Below are 22971 nucleotides of genomic sequence, written 5' to 3' on the forward strand. Positions count from 1 at the left end.
CGTGGCTACTCCCCCTGCCACCATGCATGTGTTTCATCCAATTTAAAACGTCATTTTATTGCTTGATCACAAAAATAAGATCACAAAAATTAAGAGGGATACAAATCTCGGGTGCACTAGAACATAGGAAAACAATAGTGATTGGATATCCACCATTAAAATCCTCCTAAGGCCCACTGTACTGTTTATTTGACATCCAATCTGTTGATGATCAGCTTGATTCAAAACTTTTAGGGCCCCCAAAAAGCTTTTAATGGTCTACGTTCAATCAACACCCTTTCCTATAATGTTGTCCACTTGAGATTGGTATGTATCTCATTTTTGGTCTCATACCATAAAATGATTTTAAAAAAAATAGATAGACGGAATGGATGAAACACATACATTATAGTGGAACCACAGAGCACTGATCACCAGCCATTGGCTGGTGGCAGTGGAGTAGCCAATCCGTTTCCGTGTAATAGAGGGACGCGGATTGCGTCCTACCCCCGCCTGTTTCTAGCCACGTACGGACAGTTCTGTTGGCAGGCCCACCGTCATTTATCTGTTTATCCACACCGTCCATCCTTTCTCTCGTATCGTTTTAAAGTATGAGAACAAAAATTAGATAGATCCAACGATCAAATGGAACACACCAAAGATGGCTCTTGCATTTAATGTAACCTACCTTTAATGCCTAGTGCATTTAATGCAACTCAAGCTTATTATTTGGTATGGTCCACCTTAGCGTTGGATCTACCTAATTTTTGTGTACATCTGTGGAAATTATCTAAGAAGAGGGATGCATAGCATGGATAAACATATTCATCACAGTGGGCCCACCCACAGGCATGGGGCCAGAGAAGATTTGAATCATGATAATTTTTATGTTTTCAGTTAATCCTCGTAGGAATTACTTTACAAATGGTATGGATGGTATATAAACAACACGGTGGACCCCAGGAAGGTTTCAACGGTAGGAATTTACCTGATGTACAGCTCACTTAGTCTTGGATTCGGCTCTAAAATGATATTGCAAAACTGACGGAGTAGGTGGATTTCCAATAAACATCACAGTGGGTCCCACCTAATTTCCTGTCACAACTAGTTCCAACGAAAGGCTTTGGCGCGCAAGGAACCAGCGTCCTGTTATCTGATTATACTTTAAATTATTATATGTGGTATTCTCTTTCCCTAAAAAGACCACGTATTTGAAATTTTTGTTCACTTTGCAACGCTCTATTTGGAAGACCACAGCCAGTAATCAGACATTTCTAATAAAAATCTCATTGTCAACAATAGGAAAAGAAATAGGCTTAGCTGTATATGTTGAAGAGAGGCTGCAGATCGGATTATCAGGATTGTTTGATTATTGAGGCTTTTGGGCTGTAGCCCATCCTGACAGGGTACATGAGATGAAGCACACATGTCTATAGCAGTACCTCAAATAGCGTCCCTTCACCAAACCCGTGACACAAAAACCAAACCAGCTGGCCCACATCAAGTGAGTAGTTGCAATCATGAGCACCATATGATTGATGAAATATGAGGTATCCTGGAAAGAGAGCTCTCTTCTCGTTGAAATATGAGCAGTTAAAAGTATCCTGCATTTTCAACGAAGGTGGCCCACTGCATTGATGTTTCCACAAAAGCAATAGAATTGGCAGCCTCTTGATGCTTTCCACAGGCTTTCTGTGTCCTTTTCTTTTGTCAATTCCACTTACACTGAAAGTAATTACATATGGGCCCGGTTTCATTATTTTCCTTTCCACTTCATTGAAAAATGGAAAAATCAACTTCGTAAAAGCTAATCTAAGTATCAGGTGCATCTTAAGCATCCACATCTACCATCATGCATCTTTTAAGTGACACTATCAATCTACAGCTGTTAGTATGCCGAATGTGTATAGGCATAGTATGTGGTTGTCTATCAATCTTCAATTAGTAATGGTTGTAGCAGATTAGCCTATTTAGAAAGGCATCCAAAATAGCCTATCCAAACAGAACTTTAATGGTTACCCAACTAACCTTAAAAGTGTGTAGTTACATCCAACGGATGGGTTGGATAGATAGATCCCACTTGGTAGACCATTATATATACTATACTGTCAATCTACAACTGTTCATAACATTATGATTTATGCTATATGTCTCTCTGAAAATTTGTAACTAACTTTCAATATGTCTCTGTACTCAACATGCATGTGGTGATCTAGTCCATCCATCTCGTGGACCACACCGATCAACAAAAAATGCGTAGCAGTCCTCATGAGATGTCCTAAATGCCACGAGTCAAGAGTTGTGGTGCCTTCCAGCTAAAAAGATATTTTCATCTCCCAACTGCATGGAGCCCACCGTATTGATGGTTGTGTGGATCAGTTTAAATTACTATACCGTACGTGAAGAATCCATTTCGGGTGCCTAAAATGGAACATACGTAGGCAATCATATGGGAGGAGAATCTTATATGCGATCCTACTTGTATGTTATCCTTCTCTTTCCCAAGAGCAGATTAGCTGATACCGGGTAATAGCTTAGTCGGTATTACCCTTACTGTGTGGGGCCCACCTTCGTGAATTTGTTTCATATACATGCTTATTATTATTATTATTATTATTATTATTATTTTCGGATCATTTAAGGACATTGTCCTCAAACTTAAGCAGATCCAAATCTCGTGTAGACCATATTATTGGAAAAAGTGGTGAATAACCATTAAAATCCTTTTGTAGGCCACTAAAGTTTTGGATCAAGTTAATCTTTGTAATTTCCTATCATCCAGTTGTGGTTGACCTTACCAATGGGTTGGATGCAAATAAACATTACGGATCTACTTAAGCGGGCCTTGGGAAGTTTTTAATGGTGAATGTTCAATCATCATTGTTTCTTGTGGTGTGGTCCAACTGAGATTTGGATGTGCTTAAGTTTTGGGAAGTCAACCTCAAATGTGCTGGAAAAATGAATGGACAGAGTGGATATAAAACATATCATCAAGGTGGGCCCTACGGGGAGGGTAACACCCACTAAGCTGTTACGTGGGTAACACCTAATCCCCGACCCTTTTTCCTTACTTTGAACATATAATTTTCTATTTTATTTTATTTTATGTTTTTTTGGGGGTGTTAGCATGGACATCGAAAAGGAATATGATGATTACCCATTTATTTTGAAGAAAGGCTGTAAAATGGATTGTTAGGATTATTTGATTATTGAGCCTTTTGATTGTGGCCCATCCCTGGCTGGGCCCATTCCTTTCCCGGTAGAAACATGAGGACATTGTGAAGGAAGGTATCCTACATTGTGAATGTATCCCACCACATTCCACCACATTGATGTTATGAAAGCGAAGTTTTGAAGTGTGCTTTCTTTTCTTCTTTCTTCTTTTTTTTTTTTTTTTCGTTATCCTTCTTGTAAGATTCCTTTTTCTCCCGGAAATATAGGCCACACTTTCATTATTTTCCATTCCACGTTATTACATTTTCAATTCTCACAGGGATTTCCACTTGTGTCTAGAGAGAGAGAGAGAGAGAGATTTCCTTCTTCCCTCTTCTTCTACTCCATCATCACAAGTGCCGTGTGGTCCACTGGTTTGGACAGCTTACGTCACCCTCTTCCCCTACCACTCTCTCAGCTCCCTCCACCTACAATAGATAAGGGAGAGACCTCTTGATTTAGAAGGTATCAAACTCTTCATTGTAGAAATCTATCCACGTGATCGTGATCACTTCAGGGTAATATCTTAACCATCCATGTTTAGACCATTATTAGAAATCTGACTTTATGGCACATGAAATGTTCATAGGAATTGGATCCTTAAAAGTACAAGGTTTCCATTGTGTTTATACCCGAAAGATCCAACACCAGCTCACCCCACCAAGAAAATGAGATGCTCTGAAAATCATGCCAATCCAACCATCAACTGCGCCAACATGCAAATTTGGAGGCTTATGTTGTGGCCCACTTAATGATTAGATTAGCCTGATCTCTAAGCTGTCCAATTTTTTTATGGTGGACCATCCTTGTGGATGGTTTAGATTACATGCACCGTGATGGTCTGACTCTTATCTAGCATCCTTGTACCTGATGGCTACATATTTCTCTAATCCCTCCTTATTGAGCGCCACAGATAGAAAAATGATTGTGATAATTCATTTTAATTGATATCACTCTTTGTTCAATTGATATGAATTATATGGGAAAATGATTGTGATCATTCATTTATTCTTTGTTCAATCTTAGATTATTTCAATATATATGAATTGTACATCTTACATGTCCTTAGCTAATACTTATACAACTATATATTGATCTTGATGGGTAACCCTACACAGTAACTTAATTAGTTCTTTTAAAAGCGTTCGTCATGCTAGATGCAAGAACAAGGCAGCTTACGTACACAACACCTATGTGCTAGCAGGACACAAACACATGAAATCTAATCCATTCACAGAAGAGGGAAATGGAGATGCAAATTGAAGTAGAACCATCTTGGCTGCAATTGATTGCCTGCCGCTTGTTGCTTAGTCCATTCATGGATGGACCCCACTTGGTTCCCCTCCCACCTAAAAAAAAAAAAAAACACTACACCCACTGACATAGAATCCTATATGATATTCTCAGTTGAATGTGGACATTAGGTTAATTTTTATCGTTACCCGTTTGTTCGAAGCTTGTTGCTTGGACGGAGAGTTTCATCCGATGCCATATTTAGACAGTTGCCCTAGGGCAACAGATCCGATGATCCACCCACAAAGCCACATGGCCTGCTCAAACAATAGACACTCAAGCATGAGGACAAGCTACAGACAGAAAATGGGCCAACAGGCCTACTATACTAAATTTTAGGGATTTTTCCAATTGACAGCTGCCTTTTGTGCCCACCTGAAACTGGCCCCATCCCCTGAAACTGACAGAGTGGTTAACCCAATACATCATGGTGGGCCCATGAATAACGTTTGTGGTTCAATACACACTGTTTCCTGCCATGTGGCACACTTCAGATCTACCTCAGTTTTTAGCCCACACCCTAAAATGATTTGGTGAAACTGGTGGAATGGGTAGAATTGTCAGAGGCATCACTGTGGAGCTAAGTATTATAAGGGGTAGCCACTCAATCTCCGCTCCTTGCATACACAAATGATAACGAATCTCTACATATTACTGTGCCACGACTCTAAAGGCCTGCGTGAGGTAAGTATATTATCAATACAATCCAACTGTTTTGCCAACTTATTTTGGAGGATGAGCCCAAAAATGACGCTGATCCAAAGCTAAGTGTATCACAACAATAGAAATAGTGGAGATAATGACACCCACTGTTGAAACCTACCTATGCTCACCATGTTGTTTATGAGAAATCCACCTTATCCATCCATTTTGCCGGTTCATACTAGAGATAGGGAGAAAATAAGGCAAATCCAGAATTGAAGTTGGCCACAAAGCATGAAACAATGGAGAAGGCATGCAATACCTACCGTTGATACCTTCTTGGGTCCATTATTATGTTTATAAGCCATATCCAAAACACTTGAACCCTGTAGGTAGGGCTCACCAAGGTGGAAATAGTAGGGAGGGAAATGCCTACGGCTGAAAGCTTATTGGGTCCATTATTATGTTTATATGCCATCCAAACTGCTTGACCCATGATGTAGGTAGGGCTCACCATGATGCATGTTCAGAAATCCACGTTTCCGATCTATTTTTTCAACTCATGTTACTAGGCCCAAAAAATGAAGTTGATCCAAAACTTAAGTGAGCTACATTAAAGAAAATATTCGAGATTGAATGACCACCGTGGAAATATTCTTTCCCGGGCTCATCATGCCATTTATGTGTCATCCAAACCAGCCATAAGATCATTCTCACCCCCTAAAATCATATGGAGAAAGTGGTGGACCGGGTGGATCTTCCAAAAAGATCACTGTTGGCCTCATGACTATTTCAATCATGGGTGTTCAATACCACTATTTCAAGTAGTGTGACTCACTTTTTTTTTTTTTTCAAAAAAAACAAGAGTGGTATATTTCATTTCTGGACAAAAATTACAAAATTTTCAGGTCTTCGTAGGAAAAAAGGACCTATAGAAGACCTATCGTAAAAAAGCCGAGACATCCATGCTGAAAGAGGCAAAACCAAAAAGGAACACCAAATTAAAGAGACTCAAGGCCTTAATTCTCCCTCTCTCTCATCGATCCAAGGCCAACCTTGTCCAGGAAGAGTAGACTTCTCACCTGCTGAGACAAATCCGCCCTGCTGGAAGTAAAGAAACGAGCTTGGGACACACTTCCTTCATGCACGAGCGCATCATCTGACCCGTTTCCCTCCCTGAACACGTGTTTGAACTCCACCGAGGCGAGATCCCGAAGTCTATTGGATATGGCTCTCCATCCATTCAATTGCCAACCGATGTTTGCTTCCTCATTAAAGACCTTAATCACCAAATCTAAATCTAACTCCACCACAATTTTGGAAAAACCTTTTTCCAAACACTGAAGAAGCCCATCATGAACCGCTCGAACCTCAACTCCTATATTCGACACCACACCATAACCAGAAGAGAAACCAAATATGAATTCACCCTTCTCATTTCTACATACACCGCCACCCCCAGCCAAGCCCGGATTTCCCTTAGAGGACCCGTCAACATTAACTTTCACCCAATTGACAGGGGGTTTCTGCCATAAGACCACAGACTGCTACGTTGGATGTAGCTGCACATACCTCCTTTTGATATCTTCATTCCTGCTGGTGGTCAGCCACTAAGAGACTTTCGCGATAACTGATTGAGTCTTCATAGCTCTATTGTGACTCACTTGAGTGTTGGATTTGCCTCATAATTAGGCCTACACCCTAAAATGAATTGGCGAATATAGTGGGCCACAAATGTTTTAATATGGGCTGGTATTGTGTCAACAATGGGAGTTCAAGACCATTGTTTCAAGTCGTGTGGTCCACTTCAATGTTGAATTTATCTCTTATTTGTACCCACCTCCTAAAATGAGCTAACAAAAATAGTGAACGGGGTGGATTTCTGAAAAATATCATAGTGGGCCACACGAGTTTTTGGAGCTCCTTGATCACTTGAGTTTTGGATGTTCATCATATTTAGGCCCACCAACTAGAATGAGCTAGAAAAAAATGGTGAATGGGATGGATTTTTGAAAAACATCATGATGGAAATAGTGGGCGTTCAATCCTGCTATTGCAAATCACGTCTCCACTTGAGTGTCGATGTAACGCCCTGAAAATAGGGAGTCGAGCAGGAGCCCAACACCCAAGTTCCAACACATCACTTATGCAACATAGATAATGATGATTTAATGTTGTCCGTATTAGTGCATTAAACATGAGCGAGATTATACCAAAACAGCATATCATACTCCAGAGACAATTGAATTACGCAAGCGGAAGACTGTGATAAGTATATAAAGCATATAAGTGATTTTAGGTCTCCTGAGTATGATCATGTTACCAAGTCAATTTATTACACGTAAGATTCCAAAATATACAAAATGTGTAATGTTATCTAGTCAGCATCCTAGTGATCCCCGTCGATCAGAACATGGGCTACATAGACCCGCCCGATAGCTGCATATAGGAGAACTCCTCCTCATCATCATAAAAGTCCGGCTCTGCTACGTAAGCATCATCATCATCTGCAACTACAACAGGGTCTGGTTGGTGTTTAAAGCACCGTCCCAGAACGTGGGAGTAAGTGATCAACTCAGTGAAGCTATAAAGTAAAGGTTAACATGTTATCAATTCAGTCAAGCAGTAATGATAAAGCAATACAACACTCATATCCTAAGCACTTTAATTAATGTAAGGATGATATGTGATAATGATGTATGCCCTCGCCTGCACTCCCTTTGCGACATCATCTCACGATCGCGACATGCAACACTCCGCTGTGCTCAACTCCAATGCCAAAGGCACATGCAATGCGATGCATGTGCGTGATTAGCCAAGTTCTGAATTAAGCATATTCATACAGCAGTATTAGGAAGCTAAGGTACCTCCCTTAAATCATTTCCCAAACAATGATCCATCTAGGGTCGTCAATCCTAGTTAATCGCATACGATAGCAGTTCTAGGTCGCTACGGAGAGGCTTGTCACAATCAACGCAGGCCTAGTTTATACTCGAGGTTACTATGGAAAGGCTCGTCACCTTAACATAGTCCTAGTGTATACTCGAGGTCACTATGGGCTCGTCACCTGATCATAGGCCGACAGCTCGAATACAGTGTCTCATACCATCGTATTCGGCTCATGAGTTGGTTTGCTCACTGGTCACTATGGGGAGGCTCGTTGCTCCAGCGTAGGCCAACAGCTCGACCACGGTGTCCCATACCACTATGTCCGACTCATGAGTCTTAGCGGATCGATGTACTAAGGTTAAACAGGCTTTTCACTGGTGAGTTTGGTACCTTAAATTCAAGCAGTAACGTCCATACATGGCGAACATATATTGGGCAAATCAGGTTACTTGACAAGCTCGACTAGTACGAGCGTACGTTGAATTAGTCGACATGGAGCGCATACGCACCCCTCGTGGCCTAACCACTGTCGGTAATCACCATACGACTTGGATTCATCGGATGTATTCGTCGTGGCTAAAACAGCTTAGCCACTAATAGTGAACCATTACCGATTCCTGGACTACATTGTAGCCCCAATCACACTTCAAACAATGGCATTCACATGTGATAGTCAAAGACAGCATGTGACAACCAATTTCCGTATCCATCTCGTTTAAGCATTTTAACAAACACATAGTACACATGTTATCATACATAGGCATTCCATATATAAATCACCTAGTAGCAAGATAGATTACATAAAGGAAACTGTAACTATAGATAAGGGAGTTGAGAACCCTATCTCCACACCCTTATTAAATACATTACATAGAGCATATCTCATTCAGGCATTTTATCAAACACTTAGACAACACATATTACATACATGTAATAAGTTAGTTAAAACACATATTATAGCAAATCCTTCCACATAGGAGTTGCCACACGTACAACCATCATGTGTTCCCAAACATTCATCACAACAAGCACAAATCATAATTCCATATCCATTAAGACATTTCAACAAACACATAGAATCCATTTCAAATAAATATAGTTTACATATATGTGAAATATATGGGAAACATTGTATCTAGGCATACTTGATAGCAATCAAGTCAGACATAAATCATTGCTGACATTGAAAGCCTTGAAAATCATAACCTAAACGTTTATAGTCTGCACCTTACGCCGGTAGACTCGTAACGAACTCAGTTCGAACACTAACTCGTCGTCTACGGCACAAGGACAACCTATAATATGAAATAGGTTAGTTGTTTCACCTTTTTTTCTACTTGAATCCCTAAAACAGATTAGGGTTAGAATTTCTTACCCAAGAATAGAATCAGAATCGCTGGAATAGTGATACGGTAATGGTGGTTAAGCACGTGGAGTGGCAGGGAGAAATCCCAGGAACGATCTCCCACTTTCTCACACACTTTCTCTCTCTTTCCTTCACTCTTTGCTCTCTTCTCTCTCCTAGGGTTGGAAATTCGTATGACATGAGAGAGAGGGGGTTTAAGGCCCTTATATAGACCCAGAACTGATAGGAATGACCCCGGGGCCATGGTATACTTAGGTTATAGCCAAATAGTGGCTACTTCGATCCAACGGAGCACATTTAGAGGCCCATTTTCTGCGTACGGTCTAGAAAAAGTTCTCTAACAATGGATCTATGTCAGGCTAAGTTTTTAGTCCGATCGGATTTATAGATCGACCATGGCGGACCAGTTTCAGATCAATGGTCATCGCCACTCAATAAGGGTCACAAGTACACTGTCATGTGTATAAAATTTTCCCTAATCTGAGGATGTATTTGGATTAGATTCTGACGGTCTGAAACCTTAGAATTGGCCTGCAAGCGAACGACTCAATTCACTTAAGTTTCAGTTCATTTTCTAACGGAATTCGCATTTCTCACACACTTCGCTCCGGGCTCAAGTTGTGCATTTCGGGATACTATCTGGACTTGATTTTCGAGGTGGTAGTCAAGTCCAACAAAGCGGTCACAACTATATAGTTTTGAGGTAATCGGACTTTCGACGCGCGGTCCAGGTCCGATACGGAGTTTCAGTGCGCTCCCAAGAGCAACTGGGTTTAGAGATTGATCCTATGTTTCTATGTAATGTAGCGTTAACGGTTCTACTCATTTTGAGTCTTACAAATCGCATTTAAAGTGATTAGTGTCAATTTCACAGGTAATCTAGTTTAGCACTTAGTTAATTCTCGTCTAATTTCTAAAGGATTTGGTCCTTAGTGATTTCTGCCTGAGGTGGTACTCGGGTTTTTGTACGAATTTTTTTAAGACATTACAGTTGATCTACCTCATATTTAGGCTTGCTCATTAAAATGATATAACAAAATGGTGGATTGGGTGGATTTTTCAAAAACATCACCGTGGGCTAGCAGTGTTTCAATAGTAGGAGTTTAATAGTATTTATTCAAGTCATGTGGCCCACTTGAGTGTTGGATTTGTTTGGATCCATCCCCAAAAAAATGAGTTGGCAAAAATGGTGGATGGGTTGGATTTCTCAGAAACATCACCACCGTGGGCTACTGAGTTTTTAATACTCCTCTATTCTTTCTAAGATGGGTGTTCAATATCACTATTTGAATCCATATGACACTCTTGAGTTTTGAATCTTCATCATATTTGGGCCTATCAACTAGAAAATGAACCAGAAAAACTGGTGGATGGGTTGCATTTATGAAAAATATCACAGTGGGCCACACAGTTTCAATGACAAACAACAATGTGCATTTAATACCATTATTGTAAGTCATCAGGCACAGTTAAGTGTTGGATCTGACTCATATTTGGTCTCACCCCTTAAAATAAACTGATGAAAATGGTGGATGGGGTGATTTCTTGAAAATAACATGGTGGGCCACACGACTATTTCAGCGAAAATCACAATTTGTTTCAACAGTCGACATTCAATACTCTCTATTCAAGCTACATTCCCACTTGAGTTTTGGATCTGCCTCATTTTTGTGCCCGCCCCCTAAAATCATATGGCAAAACTAGTGGACGGGAAGGATCTTTCAAAAACATCATGGTGGGTCCCATAACTGTTTTGATGGGGTATGCTGGTGTTGTTTCAACGGTGGGCATTTAATAGCCACTATTTACCATGGTCTGGCCCACTCAATTTTTATATCTACCTTATCTTTAGGCTTATACCCTAAATTGATCTGAAAAAACTAGTGAACGGTGTGGATTTCTCTCAAACATCATGATGGGCCCTAACTATTTCAATGGTGGGGGACATTGTTTAAATAGTGGGTGTACAATACCCGCTGTTTCTAACCGTATGATCCACTTATCTATTTCATTTTTGGCTCACTCCTTAAAATTATTTAGTAAAACTGGTGGACGACATGGATCCTACTTTTGGTTGAAATCACCAAATTACCATGCCTAAAAATTTAAACGCCTAAACTTTAGAACACTTAAATCACAGTCCCAAAATCAAATTGGTTGAAGAATTCGAGCTACCCATTCATGGACAATGCTTTCTGAACAAGGACAGTTGAAATTTTCCATCTCAACAATTCAAAAATTGTCAATCAATCCTTGAGTAAAATCTTCCAATTGGGCCCATAAGATTAAAAATCTATGTAAGGGTGACAGATCTGATGGGTCTTCCGAAAAGTGTTTCTTTGAATCAAACAGGGATGTTGTTCATCGCTTGCAAGGTCATTAGCTGCTCAGCCTGGATAGATTTGAGTTATGGGGCCTACCTGAATTGATCCTAATTGTGCCAGATGATCCTCTGCCCAAACAGACCATTTGTTCCATTTATACCCGTGTGTTTAAAAACTTAATGCAATGCATTCATCAGACATGTTAAAATTCCCCTGTTCTAGTACTCGAAATGCTTGCGGGCGATCCAGTCTGTCCATTCGGTGGACCGCACCTATAAGCAAAAATGTGCAATAGTAATCACAGTAATGTTAGAAATTCTAAAGACATGCTCAGTAGCTTTCATGGAAGGCTTAGTAACACTTGACCCTCCTAGTACAGGAGTTATCCTCGAAGCCTTTCCTTTATCCTTAAGTTACCCCAGCCGGCAAATGGTGGCTTCTGCGGATGACTTGTTGTTCATGGCTAAGGGAGACTTCGTTGTTGCATTTCCCATTGCCATGACGGTTGTGACATCTGTAATGGAACGGTTGGTTGCTGATTTGTCATTCGGGAAGGTTGTTGCAAAGGATGCTGCACCGTTGCTTCTTGTTTTTTTCCCGGACAATCGATTATTGCTATATTGGATTGAATAATATTTGCACCAGTCATTTCAAAAAAGGAATCACGATCAATCCCCATTGCCCCTATTCTGTAAAACTTAAGAAGGCTTTTGTCAATGTTCTCCAGTATGATGTTCTTGAAAACGACACGATTCTAAGTAGAACGAGATTTAGTACTGTGTCACTTGCAATACACATCCATTTTCAATTCCTCAGCTAATGGGACCTTTAGGTAATCCGGGAGTTTAATAAATTTGACTTCCAATTGGAGGTCAAAGATCTCCTCGGCATTAAAGATGTCGAAGGAGTGCTGCCTTGAGGACTCGGGGGCACCTTTTTAGGGTTTAACACAGGTAGAGGTTTTAATATCTGGGCATTACAAGGTCGGACCCTCGTAGGGGCATTTGCCAATTACCTCCGCCATAGCAGCTTCTTAGTCAACTTCATGGTCTTTGCACAGTTGTGTGGGGGTTATTTCCATCATGTCTAGTTCATAATTCAGTTCGTTATAAAACATGCCCCGTGATGTATTCATACGGTGTTTCTCCTCTTAGAAAATCCACTAGTATTAGGTGGTTCTAATTGACAACTCAAACAAGTAACCAAAATGTATGCCCTCAAACTTCTTGCGAAGCTCAAAGTTCATGTCTTTTAAGGTGAGTCTGGTGAACTCATCTTCGTGAAGGATCACCAAGTACTAATTTTTAGCACTTTTGAAACAACTGATGAATTGTTCAACCATTTCTACAGGCAATTGGCAAAGTTTAGACAAATGACCATTAAAACCTCTGGCTCGATTCAGGGGAATTGCATATGAAACCTCTCCTCCATATCAAGCCAAGTTTGGATTGAATTGATCAGAGGTTTATGTACCATGTAAAGGCTGCTCCCATCAAGGAATTCCAAACAACCTCAATGTCAAGAAATCATAATGCAATACTTGACCACATTGCATGGTGAAGCAACCGATATGCTAAAACGTGGAAGTCTCAACCTTTTCGAAGAATAGGATAAACTCAGGGAACCTAAATCCAGTAGGTAACTCAAAGTATTAATATACCCAGTTAGGATAAGATTTCCTGTACACTAGTCAAGCAATTCGCCAACTGTTCAGCTGGATGTTGTACTCCTAAATAAATCCTATGTCATCGTCTTGGCCGAGCAGTCGTTGCAGCAACGCAAGGTATGACCTTTGTATCACTTGATCAATGGTCGAGGAGGTGGTGGGATCAGATGTTGCTCCCGGGTATCTCAACCCTCTAGTAGCCTTGTTAAATGGTTGGTGTGATTAGAGGTTGCTCCCGGGTATATCAACCCTCTAGTAGCCTTGCTAAATGGTCAGTGTGATTAGAGGTTGCTCCCCTAGGTTCTTGGCTGTCGGGTAGTAATTGTGCAGCGTCAGCCAAGTGGCCAGCTTCTCCCCCGAGATTATCAATGCATGCTTGGAGTTACCCCTTAGGTATACATAGGTTTTGGGCAACGAATTTCGATTGGCTGTAAGGCCAGCCATTTTGGTCGTTTCTCCTCACCACCGATGGTCATGGTATAGGACGACCTTGGAGTTCGGTCTAGCTGACCCTTGTAGGGAGCTTGGTCTGTTGTTCTGCTTTCAAATCCAAAGGGAGATTGGGAGCAGGCTGAATATTCATGATGTCAAAAGCCACTCAAAGAAACTTTCGACCACCCTTTTGAATGTCTCTACTTTTATCTAATTGCCCTTTGCGATCTACCTTATGTGTCTTTGCATCTAAAGGAAGCGTATGGCAACATCTCTGAAGACTAGTTGAGAAGAGAATCATGAGTCCACGTCGACGGGTTCAATGCAATGTCCTTTGTCTTATGGCTATTCTATAGTGTAAAGGATAGAACTATCCTTTTTTGATTTAGGAGGCATCTTGCTCTATTGAGGAATACTAAAGATAGTATACCATGTCCCATCAAGCATGTCAAAAAATATATTTCTCATAATTCAATCAAATATGAGGCCACATATGTTAACAAAGGCCCGTATTCGATTAAACTTGTGTGGTTAGGTTAGTGCAGGTATGCCAGAGTCATACTCGACTTGAGTTTGATTGAACACTAATGACCCCAACGCTAGGACATACCAATTAAATTTCATGAATTTGTGGAATTAGGCACCTTCTCATCCACCAATTGCTATAGCAATCAGGCAATTTAAAAGGGTAGGGGTGAATGGATTCTTTTTGACTTGCACTGAGGACTTTTCTCTGAATGGTGATAGTAGGGTTTGTATTTTTTAATAAAACAATGACGGATAGAAAAGATTAAAACTAAAGGCTAACAATGTTGATTTATTAATCTATATGTGAAGCATGGTACAATCATCAAATGAACAATAAAATCAGAGAAACAAAAGATAAATACCTGTGATCGCCTATGTGAATAAAAAATCGAGTTAAATAGTCAACAGGATATAACCGATGGTTTAATCTTCCAAATAAGGAGTCGGTTGATTGGGAATCCAATGACAGGAGGTTGTGAATATTTATAATACTCCTAACTGTACTATAGTGAAGCCACTACATAGTAACGATCTAAGCTAACCTAAACATTAGACGTTCTATAGTGTAGTTGGATAGAAGTGGAGGAATCTCAACTAAGATAAGTAACATTGCTCTATGTATGAGAGAATATGTTTGGCATGGGGTCCTGAGTTCTTCATCATGTGCTCCTTATATAGCTCGGGAGGAAGCAAACCCTCACTGGATTTTCTTGTTGATCCAAGATCCTTGGTGATCACGATGCATAGTTGTTCCCTAATCATCCCAGACTTGCGAATGAGGTCTCCAGGGTTACGATACAAAATTGTTTTTAGATCTCCTTACCAGCATGACTATAGAGATCCCAGACATTATGGGATCAATCTCATTATATCCGGATTCCTTACGGTGTCTTTGATTTCTTTGAGAAGAAACCATTTCTTGAACTTTCTTAATCGTCGCGAGAGCACCAATCGTCTATAGGAGGATCTCTTATTTTTTGCAAGATTATGTAAGATAGCCTTGCCGAGCATATCCAATTTAAGATATTACCGCTATCTTGGTAGGTCTTTATAGAATTGTTGTGCACGCTGCTTCGATCACACATACCACTTGTATAATGGCTACATGTCATTCGTCACAGTGTTTTATCTACAAACCGGCATACAATTGTGCATTATTCTACTTTTGGCAGGTGACGTGGCACTGAAGGATATGGGGCAAAAGATATCCTTGGTATGCGACTAGAATTTCGTCCATCATTTAATAAGAAGCGTTGACATATGGTAGCATCTTATTGGTATGTGTGGATAGAGCTGTACACGAACCGAGTTAGCTCGGTTAACTCGCTCGACTCGACTTAAAAAAGCTTGATTCGACTAGGTTCGAAACTGAGTTCGAGCGAAGTCAAGCTAATTTTTTGAGCTTGCCTGAGCTCGACTAGACTCGGATCAAAACCCAACTCGAATCAAACTCAGATCAAACTAGTTCAATGACTTTGTTATTTTGATATTGATGTTACTCAGCAAGTGTTTGATGAAATGACTCAACAAAGTGTCAGCTTGTGGCAAGGAAGGTATGGATATCAAACAAATACCCTTGTATCTTGATTTTTATGTTGCCTACAGAGTGTTTGATGAAATAACTGTAAATCGATGCTGCTGCTTTACATTCCGTGAGAATTTGAAGGTGCACTCCATGTGTTTTAGAAAATGTTGTAGAGGCTCGATCTTAGCTGAAACTCAGCCTGAACTGGCCCGAGCTGCTGATCAAACCAAGCCAAGCTAGCCAGTTAGGCTTAAGGACCGAGCAGAGCCGAGTTCGAGCTAAGCTCGGCTTGACCGAGTCGTGCTGTGCCAAGCTCGACTCAGTTTGACTCGTGCACACCTCTATGTGTGGATGTGTCAGGGTGGTTGTAAACAAGTGGGCCCCACATTTAGATGACCCCATATTGATGTAGGCCCACCTAATGGATGGTCCACATCAAAGGTCGGCCCATTATGATAAATAACCCACATCCAAAGTGGGTTGCCGTGATAGACATCTCACTTCAAAGGTGGAACTTACATAATGGACGGTCCACATCAAAGGTAGGATCCACATGATGTGCAGTGGACATTCAAGCTAGCCCCACATGATAGACAAAGGTCGGCCCCTAATGATGAATGGCCAATATCCAAGGCGAGCCCTGCATAATTGGCAACCCACATTGAAGGTGGGGCCCACATGATAGGTAGTCCACATCAAAGGTGGGGCCCACATGATGGCTAATTAATAATGGTGGGTCTCACATGATGGATGATCCACATCAAAGCTCCGCCCTAATAGTGAGTGGCCCATATCCAAGGCGGACCCCACATGATGGACAACCCAGATCAGAGGTGGGGCTCACATGATTGATGGTCCACATCAAAGGTGGGTTCCACATGATGGGCAGTGGATATTGAAGGTGGGCCCCACATGATGGATGACAAATATCAAAGGTGGGCCCCACATGATGGATGACAAATATCAAAGGTGGGCCCTATAATGAATGGTGCACATTAAGGCCCATTTGGATACCACCAAATAAGCTACCTTTTCTACTCACAACAATAGATAAGTACGTTTGGTTTATGATCAATTATATGTAACATTTTTACTTAATGTTACTTAATCACTTCATCTTAATAAGTAGAAACCAAGTTAAGCTACTTGAGGATTAAGTAGCTTATCTTAAGTAACTTATAATCCAACCGCCCTTAAAGGTCATCCCCTAATGATGAATGGGCCACATCAAAGGTGGGACCTACACAATGAACGGTCTATGTCAAAGGTTGGCCCCACATGATGGACGGTGGATGTGCGGGGACCAAATAGATTTGAGGGATAATTACTTATGATGTTCGAAGCCAAACATGATTTTCTAATTTTTGGCTGATAAGTATGCCATTTACCAAGCTTATTTATCTACTGAATAAGTAGAAACTAAAATAAGTTGCTTATCTAAAGTTGCTTACCATCCAAATGCCCCCTAGATATGCAACATTGTGGCATATATGGGTGCTTGGAGCTAAATCATAGCAATGATTAGTGCATGTGGGATACTTGAATATGGATGATAAACATGTGGCAAATGTGGCATATGCAAGCGTTGAAGCTGAAATACAGCACATGTGGCACATGTGAAGTGCTTGAGGTTGTATGGTGGCACATGTGGCACAAGACATACATTTGCACATTTGACACATGTGGGCCCTTTGAGAACTTGTGCACGTTGGCACATGTAGGATGCTTTGCACATGTGGGTTACAAGAAAAGATAGAATGGTAGAACATGTGGCACAGTGGCAGGTGTGAGGCACAATGAAGATAGATGGTGCCACATTTGAGTTTAACTCCATTTTCCTTCCATAGTGGGAAAATGGCCTCCCTTCAAATGAGTGGATGTGTGAGAATACATTAAAAATAGTTTTCAATAAAGATAGAAAATGGCAAAAGATGTTTCACATAAATTTCAAAAAAAAAAAAAAAAAAAAAAAAAAAAAACCTCAACAAACAACTAAAAGTTAGTTTCACAGGATTGTTTTCTTTCCTTTCATTAATCCAAACAAGCCCTTGTGATATTAGTAATAAAAAACATGCAGAATAAGATTTTGTCAAGGTAATCCGGTCAAATCAATACTCGAGAAAATCACCAGCAGTTTCCATAAAAATTAGAATCATCTGCATAGATGGAGACAGCCAATTATATCAACTCACGTGTTGGGCTCTCATTGGCTTATTATATAGTGAAGAATCTAAGATAGATGGAATATGAACAGGCAATAATAGAAGAGGATATCATAGATGGAACATATATAGACAATGATAGATCGTGGATAATTTTGTATGTGATCTTGAAATCCTTCTCTTTCCCTTATTTTGAACATCTCTAATTTTTTTTCTTGTGATTTCCCTGTTAGGAACAAGGAATGGCAGAAGCAGTTGTATCCGGCTTTCTTCAACTAGTTATTGAAAAACTAGCATCGCCAATCCTAGAAAAGTGTGAACTGTTTTGGGGTTTTCACAAGGAGCTGGAAAATCTAAGAAGCAGGTTATCAACGATACAAGCAGTGCTTGAAGATGCGGAGGAGCAGCCAGTAAAGAGCAAGGCGTTACAGAATTGGTTGGGAAAGCTTAAAGATGTGGTTTATGATGCAGAAGACATATTGGATGAGTTCACAATCGAAGCCGAAGCAGAAGTGGAAGCTAAATGCAGAAAAGTGGAGATTGGTGATTGCATTACGAAGGCATTCAACTTCTTTTCGTCATGTAACCCACTGGTATCCCGTTCAAATATGGTGGATAAGATAAAGGAGATAGAACAGAGATTAGATGCAATTGCTGAGGAGAGGTCTAAATTCCATTTGATAGGGGGAGAACGGGTGTCGGATATTAGAGGCCGAGAACCAACTGACTCGTTTGTAATTGAATCAGATGTTTATGGAAGGGAAGAAGATAAAAGAAGGGTAATGGAATTACTGATTAATGAGGATTACATAGAGGATGTTACAGTCATCCCCATAGTCGGTATGGGGGGCCTTGGGGAGACCACACTCGCTCAATTAGCTTACAATGAAATGAGCATAGCAACGCATTTTGTACTAAGAATGTGGGTTTGTGTGTCGGACAATTTCAATGTCAGTAAGGTAACAAAAGATATCATAGAGTCAGCAACCCATAGCAAATGTGATCTCCAAAGCATGGATCAGCTGCAGCATCGCCTAAGAGAATTGCTGAGGGAGAAGAAGTTTTTACTTGTGTTGGATGATGTGTGGGATGAAAATTCCATGAACTGGGATCGATTGAAACAATTCCTCAGAGGAGGTGCAAGGGGTAGTAAAATCATAGTAACTACCCGTATTGAAAAAGTTGCTATAATCATGGGCACTCTCCCTCCGTACCATTTGCCAAGATTATCAGATGATGATTGTTGGTCTCTGTTCAAGCAGCGAGCATTTGGGCATGGAAGACAAGAACATCCAAACCTTATAATGCTTGGAAAGGAAATTGTGAAGAAGTGTGGGGGCATCCCTTTGGCGGCAAAGGCACTGGGAAGCTTGATGCACTTCAAAACAGAGGAAAGAGAGTGGTTGTTTGTCAAAGAAAGTGACATTTGGAATCTACCCGAAGAAGAGAATCACATTTTAACTGCTTTGAGGTTGAGTTATTATCATCTTCCACCACATTTGAAGCAATGCTTTGCATACTGCTCAATATTTCCGAAAGATCATATAATTGTGAAGAAGAAGCTAATCCAACTATGGATGGCAGAAGGTTTTGTTAAATCATCAAACGGAAGAAAACAAATGGAAGACATCGGTGGAGAGTGTTTCAATAATCTATTATGGCGGTCCTTCTTTCAGGATGTTGAGAAAAATGAAGATGGGAATATAATAAGGTGCAAGATGCATGACCTCGTGCATGATCTTGCATGCTCTGTTGCTGGAAATGAATGCTCGATTGTGCAGGTCAAGAATGCAATGAGTATCCCTAACATATCTCGTCGTTTGTTGTTGGAGTGTGGGTATAACATAAGTGTCCTAACAGACCCAGAGCCCTCAAGGAGAGCAAACCATTTGCGAACGCTGCTTGTGCTTGGAAGTCAGTATTTCAGCATTTCTCATAATGTTTTGGTACATTTTATGTTCTTACGTGTGCTAGATTTAAACCGTGTGAATGTCACCATGGAGTTGTTGGTTTCAATCAGCAGGTTGAAGCACTTAAGATACCTCGACATGTCTATTACTCAAATACGAGCCCTTCCTGAATCCATTTGCACCCTTTACCATTTGCAAACCTTAAGAATCTTCAGGTGTCGTAATCTTGCAGAGTTACCTAGGGACATGAGCAAAATGACTAGCCTAAGACATCTTGAAATGAGTGGATATAATAAATTGACACATATGCCAGCTAATATAGGACAATTAAAGTTCCTTCAGACCTTGCCAATATTCATAGTTGGTAAGGATAGTGGAAGTGGTATGAGAGAGCTGAAAGGTCTAAACCTTGGAGGAGAATTGACTATTCGAAACCTCGAGAATGTGATGTGTGCAGCAGATGCCCAGGAAGCAAACTTGAAGGATAAGCCAAACCTGCATAAGTTACACTTTTCATGGGGTCAGGATATTGATCTTCAGTTGGAAGGAAATGTCGAGCAAACCCTTGAAGGTCTCCGACCACATCCAAATCTCAAAAGGTTGACTGTGGAAGAGTACATGGGTGTCAGATTTCCGCATTGGATGTGTTCTTCATCACTTCCAAATCTGATTGAAGTTTCAGTGATTAATTGCAGAAGATGCGAACGACTCCCCCTGGTCAGCCGCTCACCATTCATTAAAGTTCTTGTGATACAAGGAATGTATGCTTTGAAATCTATTGACAACCATTTCTCTGGCGGTGATGATGTTACAGAGGGATTTCAGTCACTGAAAGAACTCAGCTTGATAGATATGCCTAATTTACAGGAGTGGTCAGGACTCGATGGAAGAGAAGTACTCCCTCACATTGTCAAATTAACTGTATCGGGATGTCCCAAGTTAACAATGCTTCCATACCTTCCATCTCTAAAAAAATTAGAATTGAAGGATGGTAATGAGATGTTGTTAGGTTTAGTGGCAAACCTATCCTCACTTTCCTCCCTCAAGGTTGAAGGTTTCAAGGAGCTAAGGTCGCTGCCAGATGGGTTGTTTGAAGACCAAACCCATCTCTCCAGTCTATATATTGAGGAATGCCCAAAGCTAGATTCTGTATCTAGGGAGCTTGGAAACCTTGCTGCTCTAGAGACTGTATATTTCAGGCTGCAGTATGTTGGTATCTTTGCCAGAGGAGTTACAAAACCTCACCTCTCTCCGTCAGCTGTCGATTATTGAGTGCAATGGTCTAACGTCCTTGAGACTACAAGGCTTGAGGTCTCTTCAACATCTATCAATCGAGGGGTGTCAAAGCTTAACGAGTTTGATGGGGGGACTGCAACACCTCACTGCCTTACAATACTTGCTCATTACTGAATGTCCGGAGCTGGCATATTTACCAGAGGGTATGCAACACCTCACTGCCTTACGATACTTGTACATTAATAATTGTCCGGAGCTGGCATATTTACCAGAGGTTATGCAACACCTTACTTCCCTTCAACACCTCACCATCAAGAGCTGTCAGAAGTTGACATGTTTGCCGGAAGGGGTACGACATGTCACAACACTGGATTATCTATCAATCGGTGGAATGACTCCGCCGGAGTGGATAGGAAACCTGTCCTCGCTTCGAAGTTTGCAGACTGACGGTTGTGATAAATTGACATGTTTGCCATCAGGGTTGCAATTCCTTACAAACCTCCAAATTCTAAAAATCTGGAATTGGCAAAGTCTAACGGCTCTGCCGGAGTGGATAGGAAACCTCTCCTCACTTCGATATTTGGAAATTTACGAATGTCCTCAATTGGAGTGTTTGCCATCAGGGTTGCAACTCCTAACAAATCTCCAAAGTCTAACAATCATACGATGCCCCCAATTAGAGATGCGATGCGAGAAGGAGAAAGGCGAGGATTGGCACTACATATCACGCATCCCAGATATCCAGATTTACTAGACTGTCCCCATTTAAGATTGTAAGCACCACTTCTCACTCAAAACTTATTTTTGCTTTATAATTTGCGGATTTTTACTGGAAATCTCTTTCCTAATAATATGATTGGGAATTTTATAAAATACTACATCATTAAGACTCTATTTACATCTTAGTACCTTTCTAAAATTATCTTCGCATTAAACTACCTCACTAAACAATTTGTCAAAGGGGTGCCTTATGTCATGTTTTTCATTAAATGACAAAAATGCTCATCCTTAATGATTTATTTCAATTACTTAAATGTAAATACCATGTTTATGAGGTGTTTATTGTTGAAAGCTGTTGGTAGCAAGGGGCTATTGGTCAGTGCTCTATAGATATATTTGCCATATCTTTTTATGGCATGATTCAAAAATTAAGTCACGTCCAAATCTCAGGTGGACCAAGGAAATAGTGGTCTTTAAGCACCCACAATTAAAAACTTCTTAGAGGCCCCAAAAGCTTTGGATCAAGCTTATGTTTATCATTGGGAAATGCTTTTTAAGAGGAGAAATTATAATATTGCTCACCTTTGCTTTTCTTTACAACAAAGTGGAAAATCAAAAGTTGCGGGGTCCACGTGGTATGTGTCTCACATCCAACACTCCAACATCTGCACACTAATATTATTATTATACTAAGTAAAAATATGAAAAATCCAATCATAAGGTGGGCTAATCCATAAAAAAATAATGTACACCATTCAAAATTCTCAATTTAAGTGTAGCCCATCAGCTAATATGATTGACCTCATATTTTGGTCATGTTATCACCATGGTGTGGTGCATATGTTGGATGGTTTGGATGTTATACATATACTACGTGGGCCCTACAAGTATCAAGTTTCACTACTTACTAAAGAAAAAATGAGAGTATTTTTGTGATTTCATCCCTCAAAAAGCATCACCTCATAATTTTTAATCGTAGAGGCTTTATTTGGTAAAATATAGATTCCTCAAGAATTTTGCAGTAAAACTCCCAAAAAAATAGAGGTCACTTCAGTCATTTCAACTGATCAAAAGGCAATCTTACGT

The 22971-nt window shown here is 40.4% G+C and overlaps 2 protein-coding genes and 1 long non-coding RNA gene across 3 annotated transcripts; all 3 read left to right on the forward strand.

The window, feature by feature from the left end:
• The first annotated feature begins 3521 nt into the window (after positions 1-3521).
• LOC131227023 (uncharacterized) lies at positions 3522-4200 on the forward strand. The gene is made up of 2 exons (XR_009162037.1): positions 3522-3710; positions 3782-4200. It is a non-coding gene; the product is annotated as an uncharacterized LOC131227023 (long non-coding RNA).
• Positions 4201-12012: 7812 nt separating this feature from the next.
• On the forward strand, positions 12013-21112 carry LOC131228128 (putative disease resistance protein RGA3). Its single transcript, XM_058223960.1, has 3 exons — positions 12013-12294; positions 18253-20920; positions 21087-21112. Exons 1-3 carry the CDS (start codon positions 12013-12015, stop codon positions 21110-21112), a joined length of 2976 nt encoding a protein of 991 aa, XP_058079943.1.
• A 9-nt stretch (positions 21113-21121) lies between these two features.
• LOC131227013 (putative disease resistance protein RGA1) lies at positions 21122-21938 on the forward strand. The gene has a single exon (XM_058222706.1). It carries the CDS (start codon positions 21137-21139, stop codon positions 21917-21919), a length of 783 nt encoding a protein of 260 aa, XP_058078689.1. The 5' UTR covers positions 21122-21136; the 3' UTR covers positions 21920-21938.
• Positions 21939-22971: the final 1033 nt, after the last annotated feature.

The sequence above is a fragment of the Magnolia sinica genome, chromosome 15 (assembly GCF_029962835.1).
Source record: "Magnolia sinica isolate HGM2019 chromosome 15, MsV1, whole genome shotgun sequence".
NCBI classification, from domain to species: domain Eukaryota; kingdom Viridiplantae; phylum Streptophyta; class Magnoliopsida; order Magnoliales; family Magnoliaceae; genus Magnolia; species Magnolia sinica.